The following is a 22,692-nucleotide window of genomic DNA, read 5'->3' on the forward strand; positions in this document are numbered from 1 at the left end:
GGATGCACACTACAATCACTCAGGGAATCGGACAAACTGATGCCCGGGGCCTGCCAGGACTGATGAAATGTGAGCCTGTGGGTGTGCCCAGGTGCAGGCATTTTTTAAAGTCTCCTGGGTGATTCTGTGTGCAGCCAGCGTTAAGCTACACTGTGAGGCTGGAGCCCAGGGCAGGACTCTGGCAGAGGAGGAGACAGCAAAGGCTGGGAAGGAGGGGCTCAGGAGGGAGGAGGAAAACCAAGTGAAGACAGCGTATCAAGGAGGGGTGTCGAATGCTGCTGAGAAGTTGGGGAGTCCAGCTCACAAGGGGAGTCCAGGTTGCTTTTGTTTTGGGCAACAGGGAGGTTGGTGACTGTGATAAGAGCAATGCAATGAAGTGGGGGGACCAACAGGAGTCTGGAGTTGGTGGAAGGGAGAATGGGAGATGAGAAAGTGGAAATGAGAGTAATCAACAACTCTTTTGAGGAGTTTCACTGTGAAGAGGAACAGAGAAATGGGGAGGTGGCTGAAGGAGAATGTGAGGTCAAGGGAAAGTTTCTTTTAAAGATGTAAAATTACAGAGCATGTTTGTTTGTGGCTGGAAATGACGATGATGGAATTAATGGGTCGAGGAGATGGGCAGCTCAGTTTGCCAAGCTGTTAGGTGGTGAGAGGAGCTGGGATCAGACACATGTTGGGGAAAAGATACTTCTTCCATTGTAGGGCAGGAAGGAGGCAGTGCAGATGCAGGTGCACTTGTAGAGGAGGTGGTGGGAGGTTTGGGGGGGGTGGTGTTCACCTCTGTCGGCTGCTGTTTCTCCAGGATATCTGCAAGCTGAGACTGGGCAGGGATGGAGAGGAGAAGGTGTGGAGGTCTCGGAGAGGAGAAAAACAGCCATTCTGGGACACAGGATCTCTGGGCAGCGTAGAAGGCCTGCCGATTTGAGGTCTGAGATCACATTGCTAAAGACAACGCAATCAGCCTGGTGATGTGAATGTCCCCAGTGTGGGCCTCTGCCAGGCTGCAGGTATGGAGGGAGTTTGGTGTTCCCGTGGCTCGTGGCTTTGCCAGACAAATAAGCTGGAAGACGAGAGGAGCGTGAGGGGGTGACTCCATTGGCAGAACACAGAGTCTAAGGTGGACAAGGATGGAATTGTGGACAGCAGCGGCACAGACAGTCAGAAGAGGGTCACCGTAGGTGGACGCGGCTGGAGAGGAGCTGTGTGGGTCGTGCTAGAGGCAGTAGGCTGCAAGAAGAGAAGGATGTGGCCAGAGCGGGGGCACTTGGAAACAAGATTGTGAAGATGGAGCATCAATGTTATAAAGATGGGATTCAGGATGTGCCAAGGGTGTGGATAGCTGAGCCTGGGGTCAAGGGGCCAGGAAGCCAGGTCCTTGGGAGCATGATGCTTGTGTGCACGGAGGCCCCAGGGATGGTGACAGGAGTAGCATGAGGGCACTAAAGTCTTCAGGAGATTTGCTTATCTCTCTCCAGACCATGGGCTCCTTGAAAACAGGACTGTGGCTGTCTTGAACATGGCTGTGTCCCCAGTGCCTGGCACAGAGCAGGCACGGGGTAAAAAATGAGTGAATGCCTGCCTGATGTGTAGTTTGATCTTTATCCTTGACAGCTGAGGAGACTGAGGCCAAAGTCTCCTGTGTCTGTGCATTCTCGTCTCAGTGGGGAGCAAGTGTTTTTGGGTGTGCACACTTTTGAAGTCCCTTCCACCTGCCCCTCACCCCATCCCACCCCCACTACCTCCTCCCCGGCTCAGACTTCCCGGTCTCCAGTTGAGTTCCCTCAAATCACTTCTCCACATTGCTCCTTCCCTAGTCTGACTGTGTCCCTCTGCTGAGGATGACACCAAGCTCATTGCAGACGGTCAGGGCCTCTCATGCTCGGCCACCAACTTTCCCTCAGCCCCTTGGAGCCCTCTGCATCCATGCTCTTCCCTTTGTCTCTGGGCCCACTGTGCCCACCCTCAGCCCAGAGAGCCCCGGGGCTCATTGCCAGCCTGGCGAAGCCCTGTCTGCCCTTCACACTCAATTCGGAGGCACCTCTTTCATCAGCCACCCTCTTTTCTCCCTCTGCCCAACTCTCCGAGTCATTTCTGCTGCACAGGACCTCACGGAGACATAATTATCTGCATCCCTCCTGTCTGTTGAGTGGACTTGAGCCCACTGGCGGCAGAGGTCAGGTCCAGGTCATGTGTGTCCCTGGAGCCCAGCACAGGGTACTGGTGTTGGCTACAAGGCATGTGGGTGAGGTCTGTGTGGACCTGTGAGTGCCACAGGCAGAGCTGCAGTGAGGTGCCGACTGTGGGCCACAGAGCCAACCAGGAGAGGAGCCGGAAGGCTTTATTATCGGCAGGTCTGTACACTATACACCGGGGGCCCGGCAGGGCACAGGAGGGGTCCTTCTCAGGTGGCCTGCCTTGTCCCTGCAGACCAGACTGGGTACAGGATGTGTCCCCAGATGTCCATTGTCTGTCTGCCCATCTGTCCCATGCCACACAGGATGTTCAGGGCCGGTCACAGGGGGCCGGGCCCTTCTTCCGCTCACGGCTCAGCAGAGTCACCAGCTTGGCCTTGAAGCCTGCATGAGCGCCAGCGCGGCCAGAGCCTGCGGCCTCGTCGCCGATGCCGTTGCCGTTGCCATCGCCGTCGCCGTTGTCATTGTCCAGCTCCAGCAGCCGACGGTATTGGGCCTCTAGGCTGCTGTCATGGGCCGGTCCGGGCCAGCCCAGGTCCTCGTGGTTGTGGTAGACTGGGCTGCCCAGGGGGCTGCGGCTGCCAGCCTCCAGCACAGACAGGTTCTCGTAGAGGTGCTCGATGGCGCCCTGGGGCCCCCTGGCGCGCTTGCACACTGAGGCGTAGAGCACGGGCTCGGCGGGCGGCACGGGGCCCAGCACCGGCGGCAGGCTCTGGGGCCCAGGCTCGGCCAGGCGTGCCCTCCAGGAGCTGGGCGGCTCGGGCCCCGGGGGCGCCTCGCGCAGCTCTCCCGGGGGGTCCAGGGAGGGCAGGGAGGTGGCCCGCGGCAGGGGGCAGGGCCGGGGCCCCGCCAGCTCTGGCAGCCACTCCCGCTGGCGGGCGATGGCGGCGGCCACGGCCCCACACAGGTCGCGGGCTCGGGGGCTGCCGAAGGCGAAGAAGCCCTCGCCGGAGTCACAGCGGCGGCCGGCTTCAAAGGAGAACACGCCCTGGGCACGGGTGGGGCAGGGTCAGATCAGTAGTGAGGGGCCAGGGTGCCCACCACCCCCTCCCCTGCAGGACCAGTGGGGTGGGGCAGCCGCCAGCCCCTCACCTTGTCGGAGCCGAACTTGCGCAGGAAGCGGTAGGGCCAGGTGTAGAGGGCCTGGGGGCTGGCCGGCTCCCTCAGCTGGATGGCGTCTTGGCCCAGCACCAGGCAGTAGGGCCCCTTCAGCTGACAGCGGGCGGCCGCCTCGGTCCTCTGCACCACCACTGGAAATTCACCCCCTGCGGGGAAGAGGGCAGTGAGGGCAGCAAGCACAGCCCCCGTGGGTCCCCCAAAGATCCCAGCTCTGCTGAGGCCACCCCTGCACCTCCCTGACTCACCTTCCTGCCAGGAGGAGTAGATCGAGTTCTCCTCCATGGGGACCAGGCCCCTCTTGGGAGCCTCCGCCTCCCCTGATCCTGAGGGGCACTCCCCTGTGCCCTGCGGAAAGGGCCAAGGTCAGAGGTTAGAGTTCACCCCATGCTTCTTCATGAAGCCCTCCCCTGGGATCAGTAAGCCAGGACTCCGTGACAAGTGAGGGCATCCAGGGACCTGGGTGTCAGTCCCAGTTTTGCCCCTGACACGTTGCACGACCCCGGGCACCCTCTGGGCTGATTTCCCCACCTGCAACCCCGACCCGGGTCCTCCTTGAGGGTGCTGAAAGCCATAAAGCAGGGGGCACACAGATGTCCCCCACTGGCCCTGCGCTTGGCCAGGGACTGGGCCGCCCCGTGTGTCCCGGACACCTTGGAGCAGTGAAGGGGCAGGAGCTTCAGGGGGGGACATGTGAGTGAACTGGCCCCTTGCTCCTCCCCCATGCTTTTCCCCATCCCACCCCTCCCTACCCCTCAGCCCCTCATGTCCTTCGGGCTCTGCCTCTCAGCACCCGCCCCGCGATCCCCGCAGCCCACAGCAGCAAGGCCAGGCGCAAACGCAACGGCCGCCTCACTGGGCTCCTTGCTCCTGTTCCTTTCTTTTTTGTTTTAATTTTTAAAATTGTGGTAAAATAGACATCAAATTTACCATTTTAACTATTTTAAAGTGCATAATTCAGTGGTTTTTAACATAGTCACTGGTTGTGCAACCATCACCTTTATCTAGTTGCAGAACTTTTTCATCACTCCAAGTGGAAACCCGGTACCATTAACAGGCACTCGCCATTTCCCCTTCCCCCAGCCCCTTGCAACCACTAAGCTACTTTCTGTTGCCGGAGATGTGCCTGTTCTGGGTATTTCATGTAAATGGAATCATATACTATGTGGCCTTTTGTGTCTGGCTTCTTTCACTTAGCATAATGTTTTCCAGGTTCATCCATGGTGGAGTGTGCAGCAGTGCTTTATTCCTTTTTAAGGCCCATCAATGTTCCATTGTATGGAGAGACCACATTTGGTTATCCATTCATCAGTTGACAGACATTTGGGTTATTTGCACCTTTCGGCTACCATGAATAATACTGCTCTAAACATTCTCGTACAAGTTTTTTTTTGAACACCTGTTTCAATTCTCTGGGGTATATACCTAGGAGTGGAATTGCTGGGTCATATAGTAACTCTATTTTAACTTTTTGAGGAACCACCAGACTCATTTCCTTTAGGTCCATCACAGACCCTGTGAGGCTTTAAAACTCTCAGTTCCTAGCTCAAACCCTCCAAAGGCTTCTCCTCTCAATCAGAATAAAACCCCAAACTCCACACATAGCCCGAGGTGGTTTCAGCTGGCTCCCACCGAACTCTCCACCTTTGTCTCCTCCTAGGCCCCCTCCCACTCCTTCCCCTCCAGTCATACTGGCCCTCTTTCTGCCCCTCAAACATACCAAACTTTCCTCTGCCTCAGGGCCTTTGCCCATGCTGCTCCCTCTGTTCAGGACCCTCGTCAGACCTCGATGTCTGGACACTCCTTCCTCAGATCTTTGCCTAGCTGGCTCTTACCTGTCCTCGAGGACTTGGGCCCACTGTCGGCCCCAAGAGGCCTTCCTGGACTATCCTGCCTAAGGTCCCCCCACTCACTCCCGGCCCCACCCTGGCCTTTCATTTTCTCCACAGCATGTATGGCCACCTGAGATTTGTTCTGTGGGCTTCTGGGCTGTTTCCCAGGCTCGTAGGTGCTTGGCAGCTGCTTGCTGAGTGCCAGAATATGAGTGAGTATTGGAGATGAACAAGGTGGGGGTCAGAGGGTGACCTGGGCTGGCGCCCGCCTTATGCTCACCGGGAAGGCCAGCTGGCAGATGGGATCCATCCAAGCCTGGCGATGCTGTGCAGCCAGCAGGAGGCTTCGCTCAGTGGTGGTGAGCAGGAAGGCACCAGTGTCCCGGGGGCAGCTCTCACCATCCGCCGGCAGCACGGACACGCAGTCAGCCAGGCGGATGACCCGCCGCTCCCCGCGCCGGCCAGGCCCTGCAGACCTGTCACCCGCTGGCCCCAGGCCACCATCCCGGACCTCCCAGCTCTCCAGCCGTGCCACGCCTGATGGACCTCCTGCATACAGCAGACCCCATACCTTCCGCCAGGATTTCTGTGGGAGATGAGGTTGGGGGAGTAGACCCTTCGGCGGCCGTTCTCCCTGCAGCTCAGCTCAGCACAAGCCTCTCAGCAAACGCTCCTGCCACCCAGGCCAGCCTCTGCCTCCCCCAACTTCCCAGGGCCTCAGAGAAGGAGGCCTTGCCACACCTGGCCCAACAGGAGGAAGAGCCTGTGCTTGGGTCGGTCAGCCCTGGGTTCAAATCCACCCCATGCTTTCTTGTGACCCCATAGGCACTAGTATCCTTGTCTTTCAAATGGTCATGAGAACGTGAGGTTGGGTCTTCTACTGGGTGATGTCTGTCAAGTGTCTAGTGGGGAGCAGACCACCTGACACTGCCGTTATGTTGGTGCCACCTCCTCCCCCAAAGGAAAGATCACTTGGGCCACAGGACAAGGGCTGGGGTGGGAAGGAGGCGTCAGTTTCACGATGGCAAGGAAGGAAACATGCAAATAGCGTCAAGTAAAGGAAACAGACGGTTTATCTGCCTGGGCAGCAGCTGCAGCTGAGCTGTGGGGGTGCAGGGTTCGCTGCCTGAAGAGAGAGGTGAACTTCCCGCTCCTCTGCCCCATGACAGGGCTGGGAGGAGCCAAGCCTTCTTCTGCAGGGTGGGGCTCCATTTCTGCGGGCTTCTCCAGCTCAGCCCCTGACCCTCTCGAGGGGCCTTGAGGCCTTGGTGCTACTACTAAACAGGGCAAGAAGCTGTTGGATTAGCCAGCCTCTCAGCTCGGCTCTGCCCCAACATTTGGATTCTTAGAGCCTCCCTGCTCGTGGCTTCCCAATCTGTAGAGGAGGCAGGGGCCAAGGCCGTTCAGGCTGGGCACAGGGCTCTGTTCCACTCCCCCATACCAGGATTGGATCACCCCCCCTGACTCCCTTCCCCATTCTCCCAGGTCCGGGTGGACTGTCCCAGGCTGAGGCAGAGGCCCACCGTTTGTCCTTGGCAGCTGCCTGGCAACCAGGGTCCCCACCTTGCCGAACTTGATGTGTTGCTGGTAGAGGATGCCGTCCTTGACGGGGGTCTCCACAGGCTCCATGGCCGCAGCTGGGCCCCCAGGCCGCCACTCCGAAGGCCTGAGGAGACTGATGACAGGCCGGAGGGGAACTCCTCACACTTCCCCTTCTGGCCACTTCCCCCTCCCTCTCTCCAGAGAGGCAGCTGCAGGGGGGAGGGGAGCCTGGTCTTCAGCAAAGGAGCTAGGATGGGGTGGGGAGCATCACACATTTCTTCCTTGGGGTTCCGGCTGGCCCAAGGTGCCCACGTGTGCCTGGCAGGGGCCTTGGAGCACCTGAGGGCAGATGACCCGTGCCTGCACCTAGGTCAGCTGGGCGTGAGCGTCTGACCGCAGGCTGGCTCCCCAGTCAAAAGCTCCGACCCATCCCTTGTCCCTCCCCATCCCAGTTGTGCACCCTGGGGCCTGGCATTCCCACAGCCCTGTCCCCACCCTAGGACCCTGCTTCAGGCAGACTGGCAAACTCCTTGCTTTCACACTCAGGGACCTGATTGGTACCGTCTCACAGAGTCCTACTCTACTTGTCTTTGTCTCAAAAATATTTCTAATATTCACTTGCTCCTCCCCATCTTCATAGCCCCCATCCATTGCCCGCTTCAGCATCTCCCCTTTGAACCACCACCCCACCTGAGCCCATCCTGGCCCTCTCTGCTAATCCCAAACCAAGCACCTCTCCCTTTCCTGAATGGTTCCCGGCTTCCCACTGCCCTCAGGTCTAGCCTGGGTTCCTTGGCCCAGTACTCAAGGTGCTGAGTGTCCTGGCCTCTACTGCCCCCCAGAGCAACCCTCACCACTGCGCTGCTTTGGGCGCTGGGCTGCCTCTTCCTCCGGGAGGCCTCTTCTGACTACTCCACGCTGCCTGAGAGCACAAAGGCCCCAGCAGTAAACCCTTAGTCCTCATGGTGCGGCCCCAGCCACGTGAGTGTGGGTGGCACGCCCCCAGTGGGCGCCTGGAGAGCTCATATACTTTTTTTAAGCTCTGCTTCTTGCTGGGGGCCTTTTTTCGCCTGGCCTTGCTGGAGGCCAGTATTGGGGCTCTGTGTGTTGAATTCTGAGCACAGCCTCATGTCATTCACTGAATGCCACTTCTGGGAAGGAATGTGTAACGAGGCTGAGGAATACCACTTGGGAGTCACAGACGGGCTGTGGACAGGAAATCTTTTGCAAGGGCCTCCTGCACCCAGCTTCGTGCCCACTGCAGCCTGGGCAGCCCCAAGCTCCAACAGCCTCACACCACGTCCTTTGCATTCTCATTGCCATTTCAACAATGAGGAAATCGAGGCTCAGAAACATTAAGTAACTTGCAAAAGCCACATACCAAGTGACGAACATGACTTGAGCAACTGCTGTCCTGCTGGGATAAGCACTGGCCTCACACATGAAGCGTCTGGCACAGAGCCGCTGCCAGTGCCGTGCCACTCCTCTGCCTACCCCTTGCTAGACGTCGAACTGCTGCCCACGTGCCAGCAGTCGTGTGACTACTGCCACATTTATTTGCGTCTGATCTCTCTCCCACTCACCTGTGAGCCTCCCGGCAGGCGACTGCCTGACTTCTCTGGGTCCTGAGCCCAGCAGACAGCTGGGCACGGAGCAGGATCAGTGGGTGCTTGTGGCCTAAGTGGCAGTCCTGTGGTATCTGCTGACCCCTCAGTGACCAGAGTGGAGGATTCCCTACTGGGAGCCTGAGCAGACAGGCAAGTGGGCAGAGGGCCTGAGGCAGGAAGTTGCCTCCCAAGGGGCCCCAGGAGCTTCACACAACTGACAGGAACAGGGAGGCTGGGGCAGGGCTGGAACCCAACCAAAGAGACCAGAATATCCAATCAACCGTTTCCCCTCAGCCCACCAGTGTGGTCCCTCCTTGAGTCATAAATCCAGCTAGCCCAGAGGAGAAACCCTGAGCCCTGAGACAGGGCCCTAAGCAGGCAGCTCCTTCCACAACCAAGAACCACCAGGCTGGGTGCTGGCAGCAGTGGTGGGAGATGCCAAGGCCCTGCCTCAGCGGGCTCTGGAAGTCAGAGGGTGAGGCCTGTGCACGAAGCAGGGGGCAGACGAGGCGACACACAGAGACAGGGCTTAGTTTGTGCTTTAATGGCAGCTGGGGTTTAAGGAAAGCAAAATAGTCATTTTGGGGGGCACAGGGAACAGGCAGCCAGGCCTGGCCTGGCCCAGCCCAGGCCAGCTGGGCCAAGGATGCTGGCCTTTTGTCCAGGAGGGCTGGTGAGTGTGGAAGGTGGCTGGAGCCCCAGGGACTGAGGCCTCTTGGAGAGGAAGGACGACAGACAGCTCAGAAGTCCATGGAGCTGTGGGCCAGGTAGTCCTTGCGGCCAATGTTGCTGACCTGCTTGGTCTGCATAGCCTCGAGTTTGGGGCAGTCGGTGATCCGATGGCCCAGGCCCCCGCAGAAGGCACAGCCACGCTCTCCTGGGGGCATGGGGTATGGGGGAAGGGAGGTTAGCATGGTCACAGGGCCAGGCTCCACACCCCAGACCTTGGCCCCCCATCAGACCCCCCAGTGCAGTGATGTGCAGCATGGACTTGTTTCGTGGTGGTCCTGTTATGTCCCCCCAGCCTAATGGACTAGTGTCTGCTGCTCCGCAGTCACCTCCGATGTCCAGCATGGACTCGTCCCCACAGTGTAGCACTTGCAGCACGGGTGGCACCTTTTGCTTGGCCTCCAACAGCAGGGCTTTGAGGTCCATCAGCACCGATTCATCTGTGGGGGCAGTGGGGAACCATCAGGGAGCTGTAGCCAAGACCTGGGTGGTCCAGGGAGAGGACCCAGGGTATAGCTGAGGTGGCCCTGGTAACAGACTCACCACAAGCCTTGTTGATGAAGGTGGTGGCGATGCCTGTGTTTCCTGAGCGCCCGGTACGGCCAATACGGTGCACTGCAGAGAGAGGAACAGAACCTCTGGCCACTGCCCAGGGGCTGGGGCCTAGCCCACACCCCTGGCCCCCCCCGACCTTCCCACCATAGTTCTCGATCTCCTCAGGCATGTCGTAATTGATGACGTGCTGGATGGCAGGGAAGTCCAGGCCCTTGGAGGCTACGTCTGTAGCCACTAGAACATCCTTCTTGCCCTCCCGGAATGCCTCAATGGCTTTGGTCCGTTCCTCCTGGTCTGGGGAGGGTCAGGCAGGAGCTGTCAGAGCAACAGCAGGAGGCTGGGGAGTAGCGGCAGGCCAGCCAGGCAGGGGAAGGGATTAGGTGAGGGGCTAATGGCAGCAGGATCCATGCCAACACATGCACCACGCTGACCTTTGCCCCCATGGATGGCCACAGCCTCAACCCCCTTGAGCAGCAGGTACTCGTGGATGGCATCCACATCTGCCTTCTTCTCCGCAAAAATGAGCACCTGTCCAAGAAAGCCAACTCCCGTCCTGGGGGCTGAATGCTGGGGCATCCCCAACCTTGCCCAGCATGCTGCCCCTACCGCCCTCTCCACCTCGTCCCTGGAGTCCTGGGCAAGTCTGGCTGGCTGCACTCACAGGTGGCGGTGTCTTCTGGAGACATTCAAGCAGATACACCATCTTGGCCTCCTCCTTCACATATTCCACCTCCTGCCACCACATGGGCCAGGTCAGGTAGTCCTGAGAACAGGGTCACCAGCCCAGGCCCTGCCACAGAGGCTGGGCCCTCAATCCCGGCTGGGGGGTGACCAGAGGCCTCTTGCCACCAAGGGATGGGCACCCTAAGAATGTGTCCTGCCAAAGGCCCTGGCCTTGAATGAAACCCCTAGTGGCCACAACGTTGCCCCCCACACTGCTCCAATCAGCTTTGAGGGAGCCTTGCCCACTCCAGCCCTCACAGGTGAGACTGTGCCCATCAGGAGTGCTTGCCCACCTGGATGACATCCAGGCTGGCGGCCCCAGCACGCCCCACGTTGATTGTGACAGGCTTTACCAGGGCGCTCTTGGCAAAGTTCTGAATCTTCTTAGGCATGGTGGCACTGAAGAGTAGGGTCTGCCGCTGGCCCTAAGGAGGCGTAGGTCTGGGGCTGAGGACACAGGGGAGCTGCGGAGGCCAAGCAGCTGGGACAGTGGGTGGGCAGCACAGGGCCTCAGGGCCCCCCACAGTTAAATGTGGTGTGCAGGGGAAGGGTGGCAGGAGTGCCCTGGCCAGACAGGGACAGGCACCTTGAAGTAGGAGAAGATGGTGCGAATGTCGCCCTCGAAGCCCATGTCGATCATGCGGTCAGCCTCGTCCAGGGCCAGGTAACGACAGATATCTAGGCTGACCATCTTCTTCTGCAGCAGATCCATGAGGCGTCCAGGCGTGGCCACCATCATGTGCACACCACTGGAGACCGAGGAGAGACCCTGAGGTCGGGGCCACCTGCCTTCTGGCCTCCTTCCTGTCTCTTCCTCATCACTCCCACCACCTTGCCCTCCATACAGAATATGTCTCTCCTGGAGAGTGCTGCAGCATTCTCGACCACCACTCTGTTCTACTAGAGTTCCTCCCCAGCCACATGATCACCTCTGCCTGGCACACCCTTCCTCCCTTTCCTGGGTCACTTCCCTCACCCCCAGGAGGGCTGCCCTAAATCTACAGTTAGGCGTCAGTCTGCAGTCCCACAGCTCCCTCTGTAGGCCTCGACAGGCTCACTGGTACACTGAATTCACCTTTTCTGTGCCTGCATCTTCCCTGAGACTGGGAATGCCTATGGAACAGGGACTGGGTCTGGCCTATCTGTGACCCCAGACAGCTGGCAATGTCTGCTGGGGGCTGCAGTGCATGGAAGAGGCACAGATCCAGTCCTGCCCAGTGTCTTAGCTTCCTTGATGGACCACAATGAACCCTGGCCTTCCTGGACACCCTGGGCCCCCAACCTCTGTGCCTTCTGCCCAGAACGCCCCGACACCCCGATCTCCCAAATGCCCCATTCCATCTGCTGTGCTCCCACAGGACCTTACTACATCCCTCTGTCCCACCCCAACTGACCTCCCCATCAGACTGGGGGCTCCTTGAGGGCTAGGCCCACAGGAGATCTCTACAAGGGTCTGCGGAAAAGCTAAAGCAAAGGGTCCTTTAACTTGTCTAGAGGCTCTGCAGAGGTCCATGGGGTGGGGGTGTTTGTGCTCACTGTCGGATGGTCTCCATCTGCTCTTTGACAGACATGCCCCCGATGCAGAGAGCGCAGCGCAGGAGTGGTGAGCTGTCCTCCTGTAGCAGACGGCAGTAATACTCAAGGATGCCGTGGGTCTGCCGGGCCAGCTCCCTCTGCAGGTACAGGGACAGAGGTTGGCACCAGAAGATGGTCCCATCTGTGTCCTGCTCTCCAGGCTGGCCTGTCTTACCGAGGGGCAGATGATGAGTCCATAAGGCCCTTCACGCTTGGAGAAAGGTAACCTCTTCTCTTGTTCCAGACAGAACATGATGACAGGCAGAGTGAACACCAGCGTCTTGCCTGAACCCGTGAAGGCAATGCCTATCATGTCACGGCCAGATAGACTATTGGAGAGGACAGGGCTGAGGATCAGTTTCAGCAGAATACGAGGACTGCTTCTCCAGACGGATCTAGTGACTGCTCCTCCCCGACACCACCCTCTTCAGGGCTCCTAGATCCACACTCACATGGTGGGAATGCCCTGGATCTGAATTGGCGTTGGGTGGTGGATGCCCTTCTTCTTCAGGCCTCTCAGGATTGCTAAGGAAAACAACACCAGCATCATCCCTGTGTCTCACAGGTACTATCAAGCCCCCAAAGCCTGTCAAATTGGCACTATCCCCTTCAAATTACAAATGATGAAACTGAGGTTTAGAGAAAAAAAGACAGACAAACTTGTTCAAGGCTCCTAGATTAAGTGAGTCTAGCCAAGACTCACGTGCAGGTCTGCCCTAGGCCAACGTCACTTGCCCACTGAAGTTAACAGCAACGACCAGTGAATGTGCACAGCTAGGGCAACTGAAAAAGGAACCTAAAAAAGCCCCTCCTCCAACCCCTCCATCCCCACTGGCTACACTGCAGCTGCTGAGCTCAGTCGGGGCTAGGACACAACCTGACAGATGTCTGACTATCAAAGTGTGGTGCCTCTCCCAGTTCCCAAGTACCTGCAGGAAATTTCATTTCCTTGAAGCTTTTGATGGGTGGTGGGATACCATCTCCTTCCACCAGTATGTGATACTTCTTTCGTACACGCTCATGCCGCTCTTCAGACATGCTCAAGACGTAACGGGGAGGTGTCCAACTGTGGGTAGGTAGTAGGGGACAAGAGAGGCCCTAGGCACCGCTGGCTTTGGGGTGTCCCTGCCTGTCTCAGCCACACACCCTCCCAAGCAAGGGCGACTGCCTTTCCATAGACTGGCAAGATGTACCTGGTTTTGATGGGATCATCGTACGTGATTCCCTTAGCCATCTCCTTCACGGACATCAAGGCTGAGGAGACAAACGTGGCTCAGGGCTGGCTCCTGCTTTCCAGAGGCCAGGCCCCATGAGCTACCATGCCTGGGGTTGGAGGAAGAAGCTCAGTCCACCTCCTCCCTGCCCTGGCTACGACTATACCTCGGCCCTCTGCCACACTCTCCAGAATCTTCTCCTCCTCCTTCAGCTGCTTCTCCTTGGCAGACTCCTTGCGGGCTGAGAAAAGAAGCAAACGGCGTCAGAGAGACACCAAAGCAGTACATCAAGCTGACCTTCCCCCTACTGCCCAGCCCACCTTCAGCCTTCTCTTTGAGGTGCTGGTGCTGATCCAGGAGGCTGACGTTGGACTGAGGGCCCAGCGGGATGTCGTCCTCATCTCCCCGAGGCTCGCTGCCGCTGTCCTGTTGCTCCTCCTCTGCAGCCCCCTTGCGCCTTCGCTGCAGCAGCTTCTGGAGCTGAGGTTCCACCCGCGCCCCTCAGAGCCGAGCCCAACACGGAGCGGGGCCTGCCTCAGGACTCCGGCTTTCGGGAGGGCCCTGTGCCCGAGGCGCAGAGCTGCCCTCCCCCTCAGATCAGGTCGCCAGGCCCTCGTTCGCCCGGGGCCACGCTCCCGTGCACGTACACCTCACCTCGCAGACCGGGCCCCGCCCCCGCCCGCCAGCATTCCTCCCACGCCCGGGGCCCTCACCAGCAGTTGCCGGCGCTGTCGCAACGGCACGTAGGGGACGTAATCCTCGTCGTCCTCATCCTCCGCCTCGGAGCGGCTTCCTGCGGCAGTCGCCTCGTCGCTGCGAGCTCGCTGCAGATACACACGCGTGAGGCCCGGACCCCTCCCCCGCCCCCGACTCACTGCTGCTCGCCTCCCGCGCGGACTCCAGCCTCGCTCCCACCTTCCGCTCGGGTTCCGACTCCTCCATCGTTTGCTGGACGCATGCGCGCCGCGGCAAACCCCCGCCTCACCTTTGAGTGAGGTCCAATCAGAGGTGAAGAAGCGGACGTCGGTGCCTAGCAGCGACCTCTGACTGCCGGGTCGCGCAGAGGGACAAACTTCTTCCCGAGCCCTTGTCCTGCGGCTCGGCGTCAACGACCCTTGCGGGCGGCAACGCAGCTGTTGTCAGGGCTGAGGGCGAAAGCGTCGTGCAAGGCATTGTGAGACGCTGGAGGAGTTGGAGTTTGCGCTAAAGGGTCAACCCAAGCCCGGTGGGAGGGGAAGGCGCTCCGAGTGGAGGCTGTTGATCCTGCCGGGTGCCCAGCCTCGCCGGAGCATGACGTCACCCGGCCCGGTCCTGCGGCAGACGCTGCGCCATCTCGTGGCCGGGCAGCCGGGACCGGGCCAGCTGGGTCCCCGCCGGGGACGCCATCCTCCGCACGGGCCGCGGGCCGGGGTGCGGCTTGCGGAATAAGTGACTCAACACGCGCTGCCGCTCTGACTGGCGTCCTCATCTGTGTGAGAACACCTGTGTCCAGAGTGATGACGGATAAGTAAAACACTGATGACGGTGTTTTCTGAGGCCCTGTACTTATGTGGGTAAACGGTTTTTATTGTAAGTGCCTAGTGGAGCTCCGAGTAAGTGCCCGGAGAACCAGAGAAGGCTTCGAGGAGACACTGGATATGAGCTCCCAGGGAAGTGTGGCATCTCAGAGCAGGGAGTGGAGAGAGAGGCTTCCTGATAGAGGGTATAGCAGGAGTCAAGGTTTGGCCGGGTGCAAGTGCAGATTCTCAGGGAATTAAGAGATCACACAGTGGCCTGGGGTGGGGCTAGCCAGAGATAAGGCTGGAAAGACAGACTGGGCCCAGGGCATGCAGGGCAGTGACTGTCACAGTAATTACAACGTCAATGGGGACTTGGAAAGAGGAGCCGATGGGCCAGTGCTGTTCCTTCCTCTGTTCATATATTTAATATAAGCATGTGCTGGGCATTGTGCAGTGCTCAAGCAGAAAAAGATGAGCAAGACACAAACCTGGCTTGAGAGGAGCTTATGGATTAGTTGAGGAGACAGAAATATTGATAACTGGTCTTAAGGTTAAGGAGAAATATCATCAGACAGACAAGGTACCACTTTTGGAAGTATCACGAAGGCAGGGCAAACTGATTCTCCCAGTTTCAGTAGTAAAAGTGGCCTCTCAGCTGGGCTGCAAAGGATAAGCAGGAATTCATGAAGGAAGTAATCTGGGAAGAGGGAAATCTGTGAAGAGAAGTCAGGAGACCGAGGGTGCCAGGCCTAGCTGGAGACTGAAGTCGTCCCGTGTGGCTGGAGTGAGGGCAGGAGGCAGAGGCCCGGGTACAGAGGGCCCTGAATGACACTCACAGAAGTCCTTCTTTGTAGCTAAAGCGGCTGCTTGATTAGGCCTGCAATTTTCAAATGATGAAGCAAAATTTTAGACAGCTGTGCCAATTCAACTGCAAGGCAGGAGCCCAGTACAAGAGTTGAAGGGAGAGAGGAACACAGACAATAAATATACAGAGAAAGGTTTCCTAGGGGTGTCCACACTTCCTTGAGGATCGGGAAAGGCCAGGGACCAGGAATTGTGAGCCTGTGGGTAAAGCTGTTTCACTTCTTCAGAAGAGGAAGCTGGTGCTGACTGCCGGCCCATGGTGAACTCAATCTGGGGGGAAGAAAGGGGGGAGGGAGTGGTTTCTGATCCTGCTCCCAATACTACATAAAGGGCTCTTAGTGACTGTGTGGCCACTGCCTCCATCGCTCCCCACGAGCCCAGTTAAGAGTTGGTTTTGGTAGAGAAAACTACATTGGGGGCAAGGAGCTGGGACACAAGTGTGTGTGAGGCAATTCTAGCAAACCTATTATATATTAAAATATGAATTTACAGAACAGACGCATTGGGGGAGGGGGAGAATGAGGTAGTTTGCTTTACTCTACAGAAGTGTTCATTATTGTCTTAACTTTCAAGTACTGAGACTACATGTCCCATTCCCACTGGCAAGTCAGATCCAATTTACAAAAACTCCATTTACCCTCAACCTTCCCTAACAACCCCAATTTTCCAGGCTACAAATGCACAGTCCATAAAGGTCTCAAGCCCTCCCCAGACCCCGTCTCACATCAGCTACACAGAGACCAAGTCCCACCCCTCCAACTCACCCATCTTGCAGAAGGGGAAACTGAGACACAGCATGGGGAAGAGGCTGCTCTGGGTTCCCATACTAGAGCCTCCCAACAGGAGGAAAGGGCACAGACGCCGCTGTCATACCAGCCTGTGCTCTAACCCTAGTCGGCCAGACTGAGCTCGGCCGAGTCACTTTCCTGTCTTAGCTTTAGTTTCCTCATCTGTAAAATGGGGTAATAGTCCCACTTAGAACTGCTGTGAGAATTAAGTGGAAACTATGCCAAACTGCTGACACACAGTACATGCTCAAGAAAAGTTAGTAACTAAGGCAGAGCCCATGCTTCTGAGTACATCCCTCACCTCACCCCCGACCCAGACCAGCAAATCACCAACACGCCAACTCTCTGTCCAAATGTCGTTTTATCTTTCGGCAGGAAAGATCTTCACAGTATCAAAAGTAAAGAATTGAAAAACAAAAACAAAAAACCAAACACAGAGAGCAGTGTTGGGCCAGCAGTACCATCAGCCCCTGACCCACAGGCCAGCCCAGCCCCCAGGCTCTGAGTGTGGAGGCTACATAGCACCAGGAGGCGGCTCTGCACGGGGTCCTGAGAGACCCCAGTACGGCACGGCATCCATTCAGCTTTTGGTTGGTCCCAGATGGCAGGGAGCAGGGAAGGTCTTGCGGGTGGGTAGGGATATGGAGAAAGAAACTGTAGACCTTCAGTTGGCAGTTGGGGTCTCAGGTCACCCTGAAGCAGCTCCACCCGGCAGGGGCTGAGAAAACAGAAGAGCACAACCACATGGTGAGCAGTGGCCCACACCCTGGCCGCCTCATGCCAGCTCTGGGTCTCCATGGGTCCCCATGGGGAAGCAGCAACAGCTGCCTCCTATTTTTGCTCCCTGGGCTGAAAACATTGAACAGACTTCCTCAATCACCTCCAACACAGGATGAAGGTGATGACCCTGTCAGGGGACAGAGCCCCAGTCCTGTGGTTCTGTCAACATGTGGAACATCATCCTAGATCTCAAGGAATGTGGGACAATCCTTGTGGAGCCCAGGACCCTGCTGCAGCACATCCTCCCAGGCCAGGGTGGAGTTAGAGCCCAGCCTCTGGCATTTGCTCTCCTGCTGACAGGAAGCAGAGGGGCTGCCTATGCACTCAGACTCCTGCCACACAGCCAGGGCTGGTCCCAATTCTGTGCCAGCACTGCTTTCTCATGCACTTGCACTTGAGGCTCCCAATCCTGCTCTGAGGAAGGTGGAGAAGATCATAAGGAGAGCAGGGGAGGGAGTATCTCCTGTCTCGGGAAAGAGATCACCCAAAGAGAGAGTGGGAGAAGATGGCTGGATGAGGTTTCCTGGATGACAGGGGCATTGGGCCTGTGGGAGGTGCATCCCTTTTTCTCTCAGGAGGGGCAACAGATCAAAGTGCCTGGGGTCCCTGTGACTCCTGATTCCTGAGGAGGTGGAGAACAGAGGCAGGAGGGTGCCCTGGCAGAAGCTCCTGGGGGTGTGGGCATCTTGGTTTGGCAAAGGATCAGGGAGCCCAGCCCCTCAGAGCAGAGGGGCTGAGGAGAGTGTGAAGATAGTCCTGGTGCCAGGGCAGCACAAGGGTGCCACAGGGAGCCCAGCCCCTAAGGCTGCCCTGGCTTCAGCCTCTCTGGGCATTAAGAGTCAGGGATCCTGAACCGAATGGGGACAAGGGAACTCAGCCGAGGGTCCAGGAAGTCTGTTAACCGGCCCAAAGAGGAGCTGCCCTGGCATGGGAAAGAGGAGGAGAGGTGAGGACATTCTCCCCAGGGGGTGGGGGTCATCCCTGAACTCAGCCCACCTGCCCTAGCTTCCTGTTGCCTTAAGGGCAGCTGTGTGGTTGCCAGCTAGAAAAGGCCTGACCCAGGGACACAGCTCGGGATTGAGATGTGGCACTGCACAGCCACGAGGCCCCAAACCCAGCACCAGGCCTGCCAGCCAGCCACCCTTCTCTTTTGTACTATGGTTCTCAGCCCTGTGCCTTCCCCAGTCTTCTGTTCTCAGTCCAGAACATCATCTTATACATCACTGTTTCAGACAAAAGGACCTGTGCAGGTGGCTGGGAGGGGAGGCCAGAGCCCAGCTAGGGGCCAGGTCTCTTTTTCCAGGAAGCAGTTTCGCTATCAGTTTCCCCATGGAACTTGTCATGTTTGGGGAGAGCGCCCCCATGTCCTCCATGCCTAAATGACTGCCAAGGCCTTGATCTAGCTCAGCTGCCACCTCCCTGCTCCCTCGGGGTTGGCCCCATCTCGGATGGCTTCAGCTGGAAGCACCCTGGTAGCCTGCACAGAGGAGCCAGGCTGGGCAAGTGAGATTCAACCCTGAGGCTGATCATGTCAGGGATAGGGGCAGCCCTCTGGGGCCCACAGCTGCCTGGGCACTTTGGGAGGCAGCTGGGAGGGTAAGTAGAGGCCTGCAGACATACCCCAGGGGACGGCAGTGCAGGAAGGGGCCCTTTAGGCACACGGGCAGGAGGGTTCCCAGGAGGGCCTGGCCTAGGGAGGAGTGACAGAAGGACAGAGGCCTAGGGCAGAGTGGCCACAGGAGAAGAGATGGGGCCTGCATCTTCGCAGAGCACAGCTCACTGGGCTGTCACTGTGGCAGTGCAGGGGCCAGGGCTGCCAAGCCCCAAATCCAACTCCCTGTGCCCGAGAGCATGAAATGGTCTAGCGGGGGCACAGAGGGTGGCAGAGCACAGGGGTGGGGGTAGTGGTGGTGCATGCGACACCTGAAGTCTCTATACCTCACTGAGCTGTGCTGGGAGTGGTTTTCTTGAGGCTGAAGTTGGTCCAGTTTACAGCAACTTTCTGACGAGTTTGCTTTGCAGAATCCAAACAGAACCTGTTGAGTTTGGGAGATACCGGAGAAGCACAATCAGAGGTGCCCTCCTCTCCCTGCTGGACTCTTCTAGACCCAGTGTCCTGGTCTAGCTCTAAAGAAACCAGGTCAACTCTGCACAACCCCTCCAGCTCCCAGGCGTTGGGGTCGAGCAGGTATGGAAGCTGTGCTGGCTTGGGGGCTGGATGGGGAGCCCACGAGCTCAAGGGACAGTGTATGAGGAGAGTAGCACTGCCTTGGGATGCAGGCTCCCTCCTTGCCGTGTATTTCACTCCAGCTATACTGGGCTGCCTTCCGTTCCCCTAAGGGCCCCTAAGGACGATGTGTTTCTTTCACTCTCAAACCTTTGTATGCCTGGCCCTGCTGTCATGAATGCTCTTTTTGTTTGACCTGGCCCACTCATTCTTAAACCTCAGGTTTCAGCTTGGTCACCACCTCTTCTGGGAGGCTGCCCTGGCCGCCCCCACCCCTCAGCTTGGTCCGCAGTCCCTCTTCTAGCACCCCCCCCCCCACCTGCCCCACACCCTTACTCCTCTAACAGCATTTATCACTGGTTTATGCTCTCCCCCATCTAGACTGTTTGATTTGCCTCTGCCCCAGGCAGAGCAGAGAAAGTCCAGGTGAATAAACAAAGTGAATAAAGTTGGAAAAAGCTCTGGTTCTTGGGGCCTGACATGCCTCCTTCTCCCCATCCTGCCGAGTAGCTACCTGGGTTCCAGCAGACAGGCTGGTGGGAGAGCTTGGAGAGGCTCTCCCTCCAAGGGTGTAGGGCTGAGGGAGAGGCCTTTCTGAGAGGCCTGAATGTGGGTAGGCCCTGGAGTCCGCCATGGGAGAGCAGGCAGCCGCACACCTACCTCTTGAAGTACTCCACCTCCCGGTCAGTCTCATCCATCTCCAGCCCATCCGTGTCCTTGGGCAGGAACACATCGTCTAGGAAGACACAGCCAGGAGGGCTCAGTGCCCATGGCCAGGCCTCTGGGGTCATGCTCTTGGGGCAGCACTGCCCACACACGAGGACTGCCCTCCACCCCGTGGCCTGGCTGGGGTGGGGTCAGCCACTCAGTTCCTGGTGCACTCACCCAAGGAGGAGGCTGACTTCTCTTGCTTGTTGCGGCTGCGGCGGCTGCGGCCCTTGCCCTGCGGCAAGCTCTGTGGCCTTGCGGGGCCTGGGGGCTGCACAGACTCCTGTTCCAGAGGCCGTGCCTTGGCCTCACTTGGCCAATTTCGCCAGGAGCTGCCCTTCTCCTTGTCAGCTTTGGGGCTGCCAGCCCAGCCTGGTCCTGGCCGGCTCCCCTGGCTCCCCTCTCCAGCCTCGGCACAGCTGCCCACTTTGGGAGGCTCTAGGGCCTTGCCTGGCTGTTTGGGGCTGGGGGTCTGGCCCTTGGCACTAGGAGCCTCAAGGCTGGCCGGGGACTGGAGGGCTGGGCTCGCCTCACTCTTCTTGGCCTGACTGCCCTGTCTTTTGCTCTTCCGCAGCTTTCCACCTGAGGCCACAGTCTCAGGAGGCTCCTGCTTGAAAGGGGAGACCTCCTTTGGGCTTGGCTCCTCAGAACTAGGGTTGCCTGGCTTGGGTGTCTTGACCCAGATCACCCGGGACAGGTTGGGCACGGTGTTGAGTCTTCTCACTAGCCCATTCTCAGGGATGATTCCGGGTGGGGGGCCCCTCACCTCGGTCCACGGTGGGTGAGGGACTCTCATTTCTGCCCATGGTGGGGCTGGCTCGCCTGAAGCTTGTAACATGTGGTTCTGAGGGGAGCCCAAAGTCAAAGGGGACAGGTCAAGGTTGATGTCAGGCTGTTGCTCTGAGGAGCCACTGAGGTTTGAGGAGAGTAGATTCTGGGCATCTAGCTGGGCAGCCCCCTCCTTAGAGAAGCCATTGCTGTCCACGCTGAGCTCACATACACTGAAGCTGGCGCGGATGGAGTCCTTGACAGTGTTCTTGATCTCTTGCAGACGGCTGCTCAGGAAGCTGTTGACCCGATCCAGCTCCTGGTCGGGCCACTCCAAGAGCCTCTCCCTAGTAGGTCTTGGCTCCTGGCTTCCAGAAACACTACGATTCACCTGCTTTAGAGCTTCTGCTGCCAACTGGGCCTTCTCCTTTTCCTGCCAATACAAGAGGCAGTTTCAGCAGGGGCCTGGCAGCTGCCAGGCACAACGTTGACACCTGACATATCAGCCTGGGGCCCAGCTTTGCCACTAACTGGCTAGAGGCAGGGCCTGGCAATCCTGGCCTGCCTGCCCACTCTGTAGGAATGAGGATAAAATGCAGTCAGACAGGAACATGTCCTGGAGGTGGAGGCAGACACTCCCATAGAGGGTACGGTTTTTACAGCTCGTTCATCCAGAGCCCCAGTATCAGTCCTAGGGTCAAAAAAGGCTAGGACTCAAAGGGGTAGGAACGTAGTAGCTAATTGGATCTCGCCTCCTAGGCCTGGGCTTAAGCAATTCACTCACTTGCTGAGTCTCAGTGGACTCATCTGCAAAATGGGGACAATAATTTTGGAGTGAAGACCAAGTGGGGATGCATATGAGGAAGCCAGCTGCTACAGAAGCTTTCTCCCTAATTCTGCAAATGGTAGGGAAAAAAGCCGTGACATCGTGCAGAACTTTCAGGAAGGAAGATGTGGGGCTGTGAGACTGCCACAGCAGATCAGACTGCTCTGGGTAACCGGGAATGCCTGTGTCCTCCTGACATTGGGTATGGGTGCTACTAAAGATGGCAAAGTTCCTTCAGGAAGGCCCCTCACTGCTCAGTTGGCCTCAAGTAATCAAGGCCACGTCTAAAGTGTACCAATGGCATACAATGGACAGCTACACAGGGCCCCCACGGCAAGATGTAAAAGCAGCCCCTTTACCCAGGTGAGGACTGGGAGACTCAGGGAGACCAGACCCTGCCAATCAGCATTGACAGAGCCAGATCTGGAGAATGAAAATGAAAGTCTGTGGGCTCTGAGTCACCCCACCCCTCTGCCCACCTCAAGGAACTAGCAGGCCAAGGACGACTTTAGAGGGAGACAGGAGACAGATGTCAAAAGCCCATGGGAAGGTGGTGATGGTGGTGGGGCTGGATGACTTCCACCATTTCACCTATGTCTAGCTGATCTGGGAATAGTGGGGAGAAACAGGAAAAGGAAAGTGGGGAGAAAAAAGAGTGCTATTACTTCAGAGACAACCTAACGAGGGTGCCCTGTGCCCCAGGAGGCATGCACTGATTTATTCTCTCATCTTTTTTGAACACTGGTTCCACAACTGACTAGGACCACAACTGTGGGACCTTGGACAAATCACTTATTCTCTCTGAATCTTACTACTTCCATTTGTAAATTTGGGAGAAAAACTACTACTGTACCTCACAGGGTTGCTAGGAAGACACTTGAGAGGGTGTATATCCCTTTCATCCTGTGGGGCTCAGATGAGGAAGAAACTCAGTCCAGAGTAGCATTTCCAGCTGTGTGCCGTGGAGTTCAAGGCCGTGCTAAGAGCTCTGAGGCCATGGGGATGGACAAAGGACTGGAAGACCCTTCACTTCACTCCTACCCTGCACCAGAACAGCTTTGCTTTTGTTTGTTAGGAATTGAGGTTCCATGGAAGATTTCAATGGCAGAAAATAGTACTGCTGCTAAAAAGTCTGAAAACTACTGGT

The 22,692-nt window shown here is 57.7% G+C and overlaps 4 protein-coding genes across 22 annotated transcripts in view; 1 reads left to right on the plus strand and 3 right to left on the minus strand.

The window, feature by feature from the left end:
* HNRNPAB (heterogeneous nuclear ribonucleoprotein A/B) overlaps positions 1–22,692 on the plus strand; it is a 314,463-nt gene that overhangs the window by 11,599 nt on the left and 280,172 nt on the right. The window lies entirely within an intron of this gene.
* DOK3 (docking protein 3) lies at positions 2,325–8,749 on the minus strand. Of its 2 annotated transcripts, XM_058547261.1 has the most exons (6): positions 7,537–8,749; positions 6,704–6,815; positions 5,421–5,726; positions 3,557–3,656; positions 3,285–3,457; positions 2,325–3,180 (listed from the first exon to the last, which is right to left on the minus strand). In XM_058547261.1, the coding sequence occupies exons 1-6, from the start codon at positions 7,644–7,646 to the stop codon at positions 2,503–2,505; spliced, it is 1,479 nt and encodes a 492-aa protein (XP_058403244.1). In that variant the 5' UTR covers positions 7,647–8,749; the 3' UTR covers positions 2,325–2,502. The 2 variants fall into 2 exon arrangements, with proteins under 2 accessions (XP_058403244.1, XP_058403234.1); XM_058547251.1 differs by lacking the exon at positions 7,537–8,749 and having other exon boundaries at positions 6,664–7,164.
* DDX41 (DEAD-box helicase 41) lies at positions 8,813–14,054 on the minus strand. 3 transcript variants are annotated; one of them, XM_058547211.1, is made up of 17 exons: positions 14,001–14,054; positions 13,799–13,909; positions 13,406–13,565; positions 13,252–13,326; positions 13,065–13,125; positions 12,801–12,937; positions 12,324–12,396; positions 12,047–12,200; positions 11,833–11,969; positions 10,883–11,045; positions 10,590–10,721; positions 10,235–10,306; positions 10,005–10,101; positions 9,718–9,867; positions 9,562–9,633; positions 9,348–9,458; positions 8,813–9,166 (listed from the first exon to the last, which is right to left on the minus strand). In XM_058547211.1, exons 1-17 carry the CDS (start codon positions 14,025–14,027, stop codon positions 9,030–9,032), a joined length of 1,869 nt encoding a protein of 622 aa, XP_058403194.1. In that variant the 5' UTR covers positions 14,028–14,054; the 3' UTR covers positions 8,813–9,029. The 3 variants fall into 3 exon arrangements, with proteins under 3 accessions (XP_058403194.1, XP_058403209.1, XP_058403203.1); XM_058547226.1 differs by lacking the exons at positions 13,406–13,565; positions 13,799–13,909; positions 14,001–14,054 and having other exon boundaries at positions 13,065–13,157; positions 13,252–13,312; XM_058547220.1 differs by lacking the exons at positions 8,813–9,166; positions 9,348–9,458; positions 9,562–9,633 and having other exon boundaries at positions 9,775–9,888; positions 10,005–10,306.
* The window catches only part of FAM193B (family with sequence similarity 193 member B), a 32,460-nt gene continuing 26,539 nt past the window's right edge, over positions 16,772–22,692 (minus strand). For all 16 annotated transcript variants that reach the window (XM_058547077.1, XM_058547136.1, XM_058547066.1 and 13 more), the window contains 4 exons: positions 20,129–21,152; positions 19,904–19,979; positions 18,955–19,052; positions 16,772–16,954 (listed from right to left, as the gene is read on the minus strand). In XM_058547077.1, coding sequence (XP_058403060.1) covers positions 18,956–19,052; positions 19,904–19,979; positions 20,129–21,152 — 1,197 coding nt within the window. In that variant the 3' untranslated portion in view covers positions 16,772–16,954; position 18,955. The remainder of the gene's footprint in view (positions 16,955–18,954; positions 19,053–19,903; positions 19,980–20,128; positions 21,153–22,692) is intronic.

This window comes from Diceros bicornis, chromosome 1 (assembly GCF_020826845.1).
Source record: "Diceros bicornis minor isolate mBicDic1 chromosome 1, mDicBic1.mat.cur, whole genome shotgun sequence".
Classification (NCBI taxonomy): Eukaryota; Metazoa; Chordata; class Mammalia; order Perissodactyla; family Rhinocerotidae; genus Diceros; species Diceros bicornis.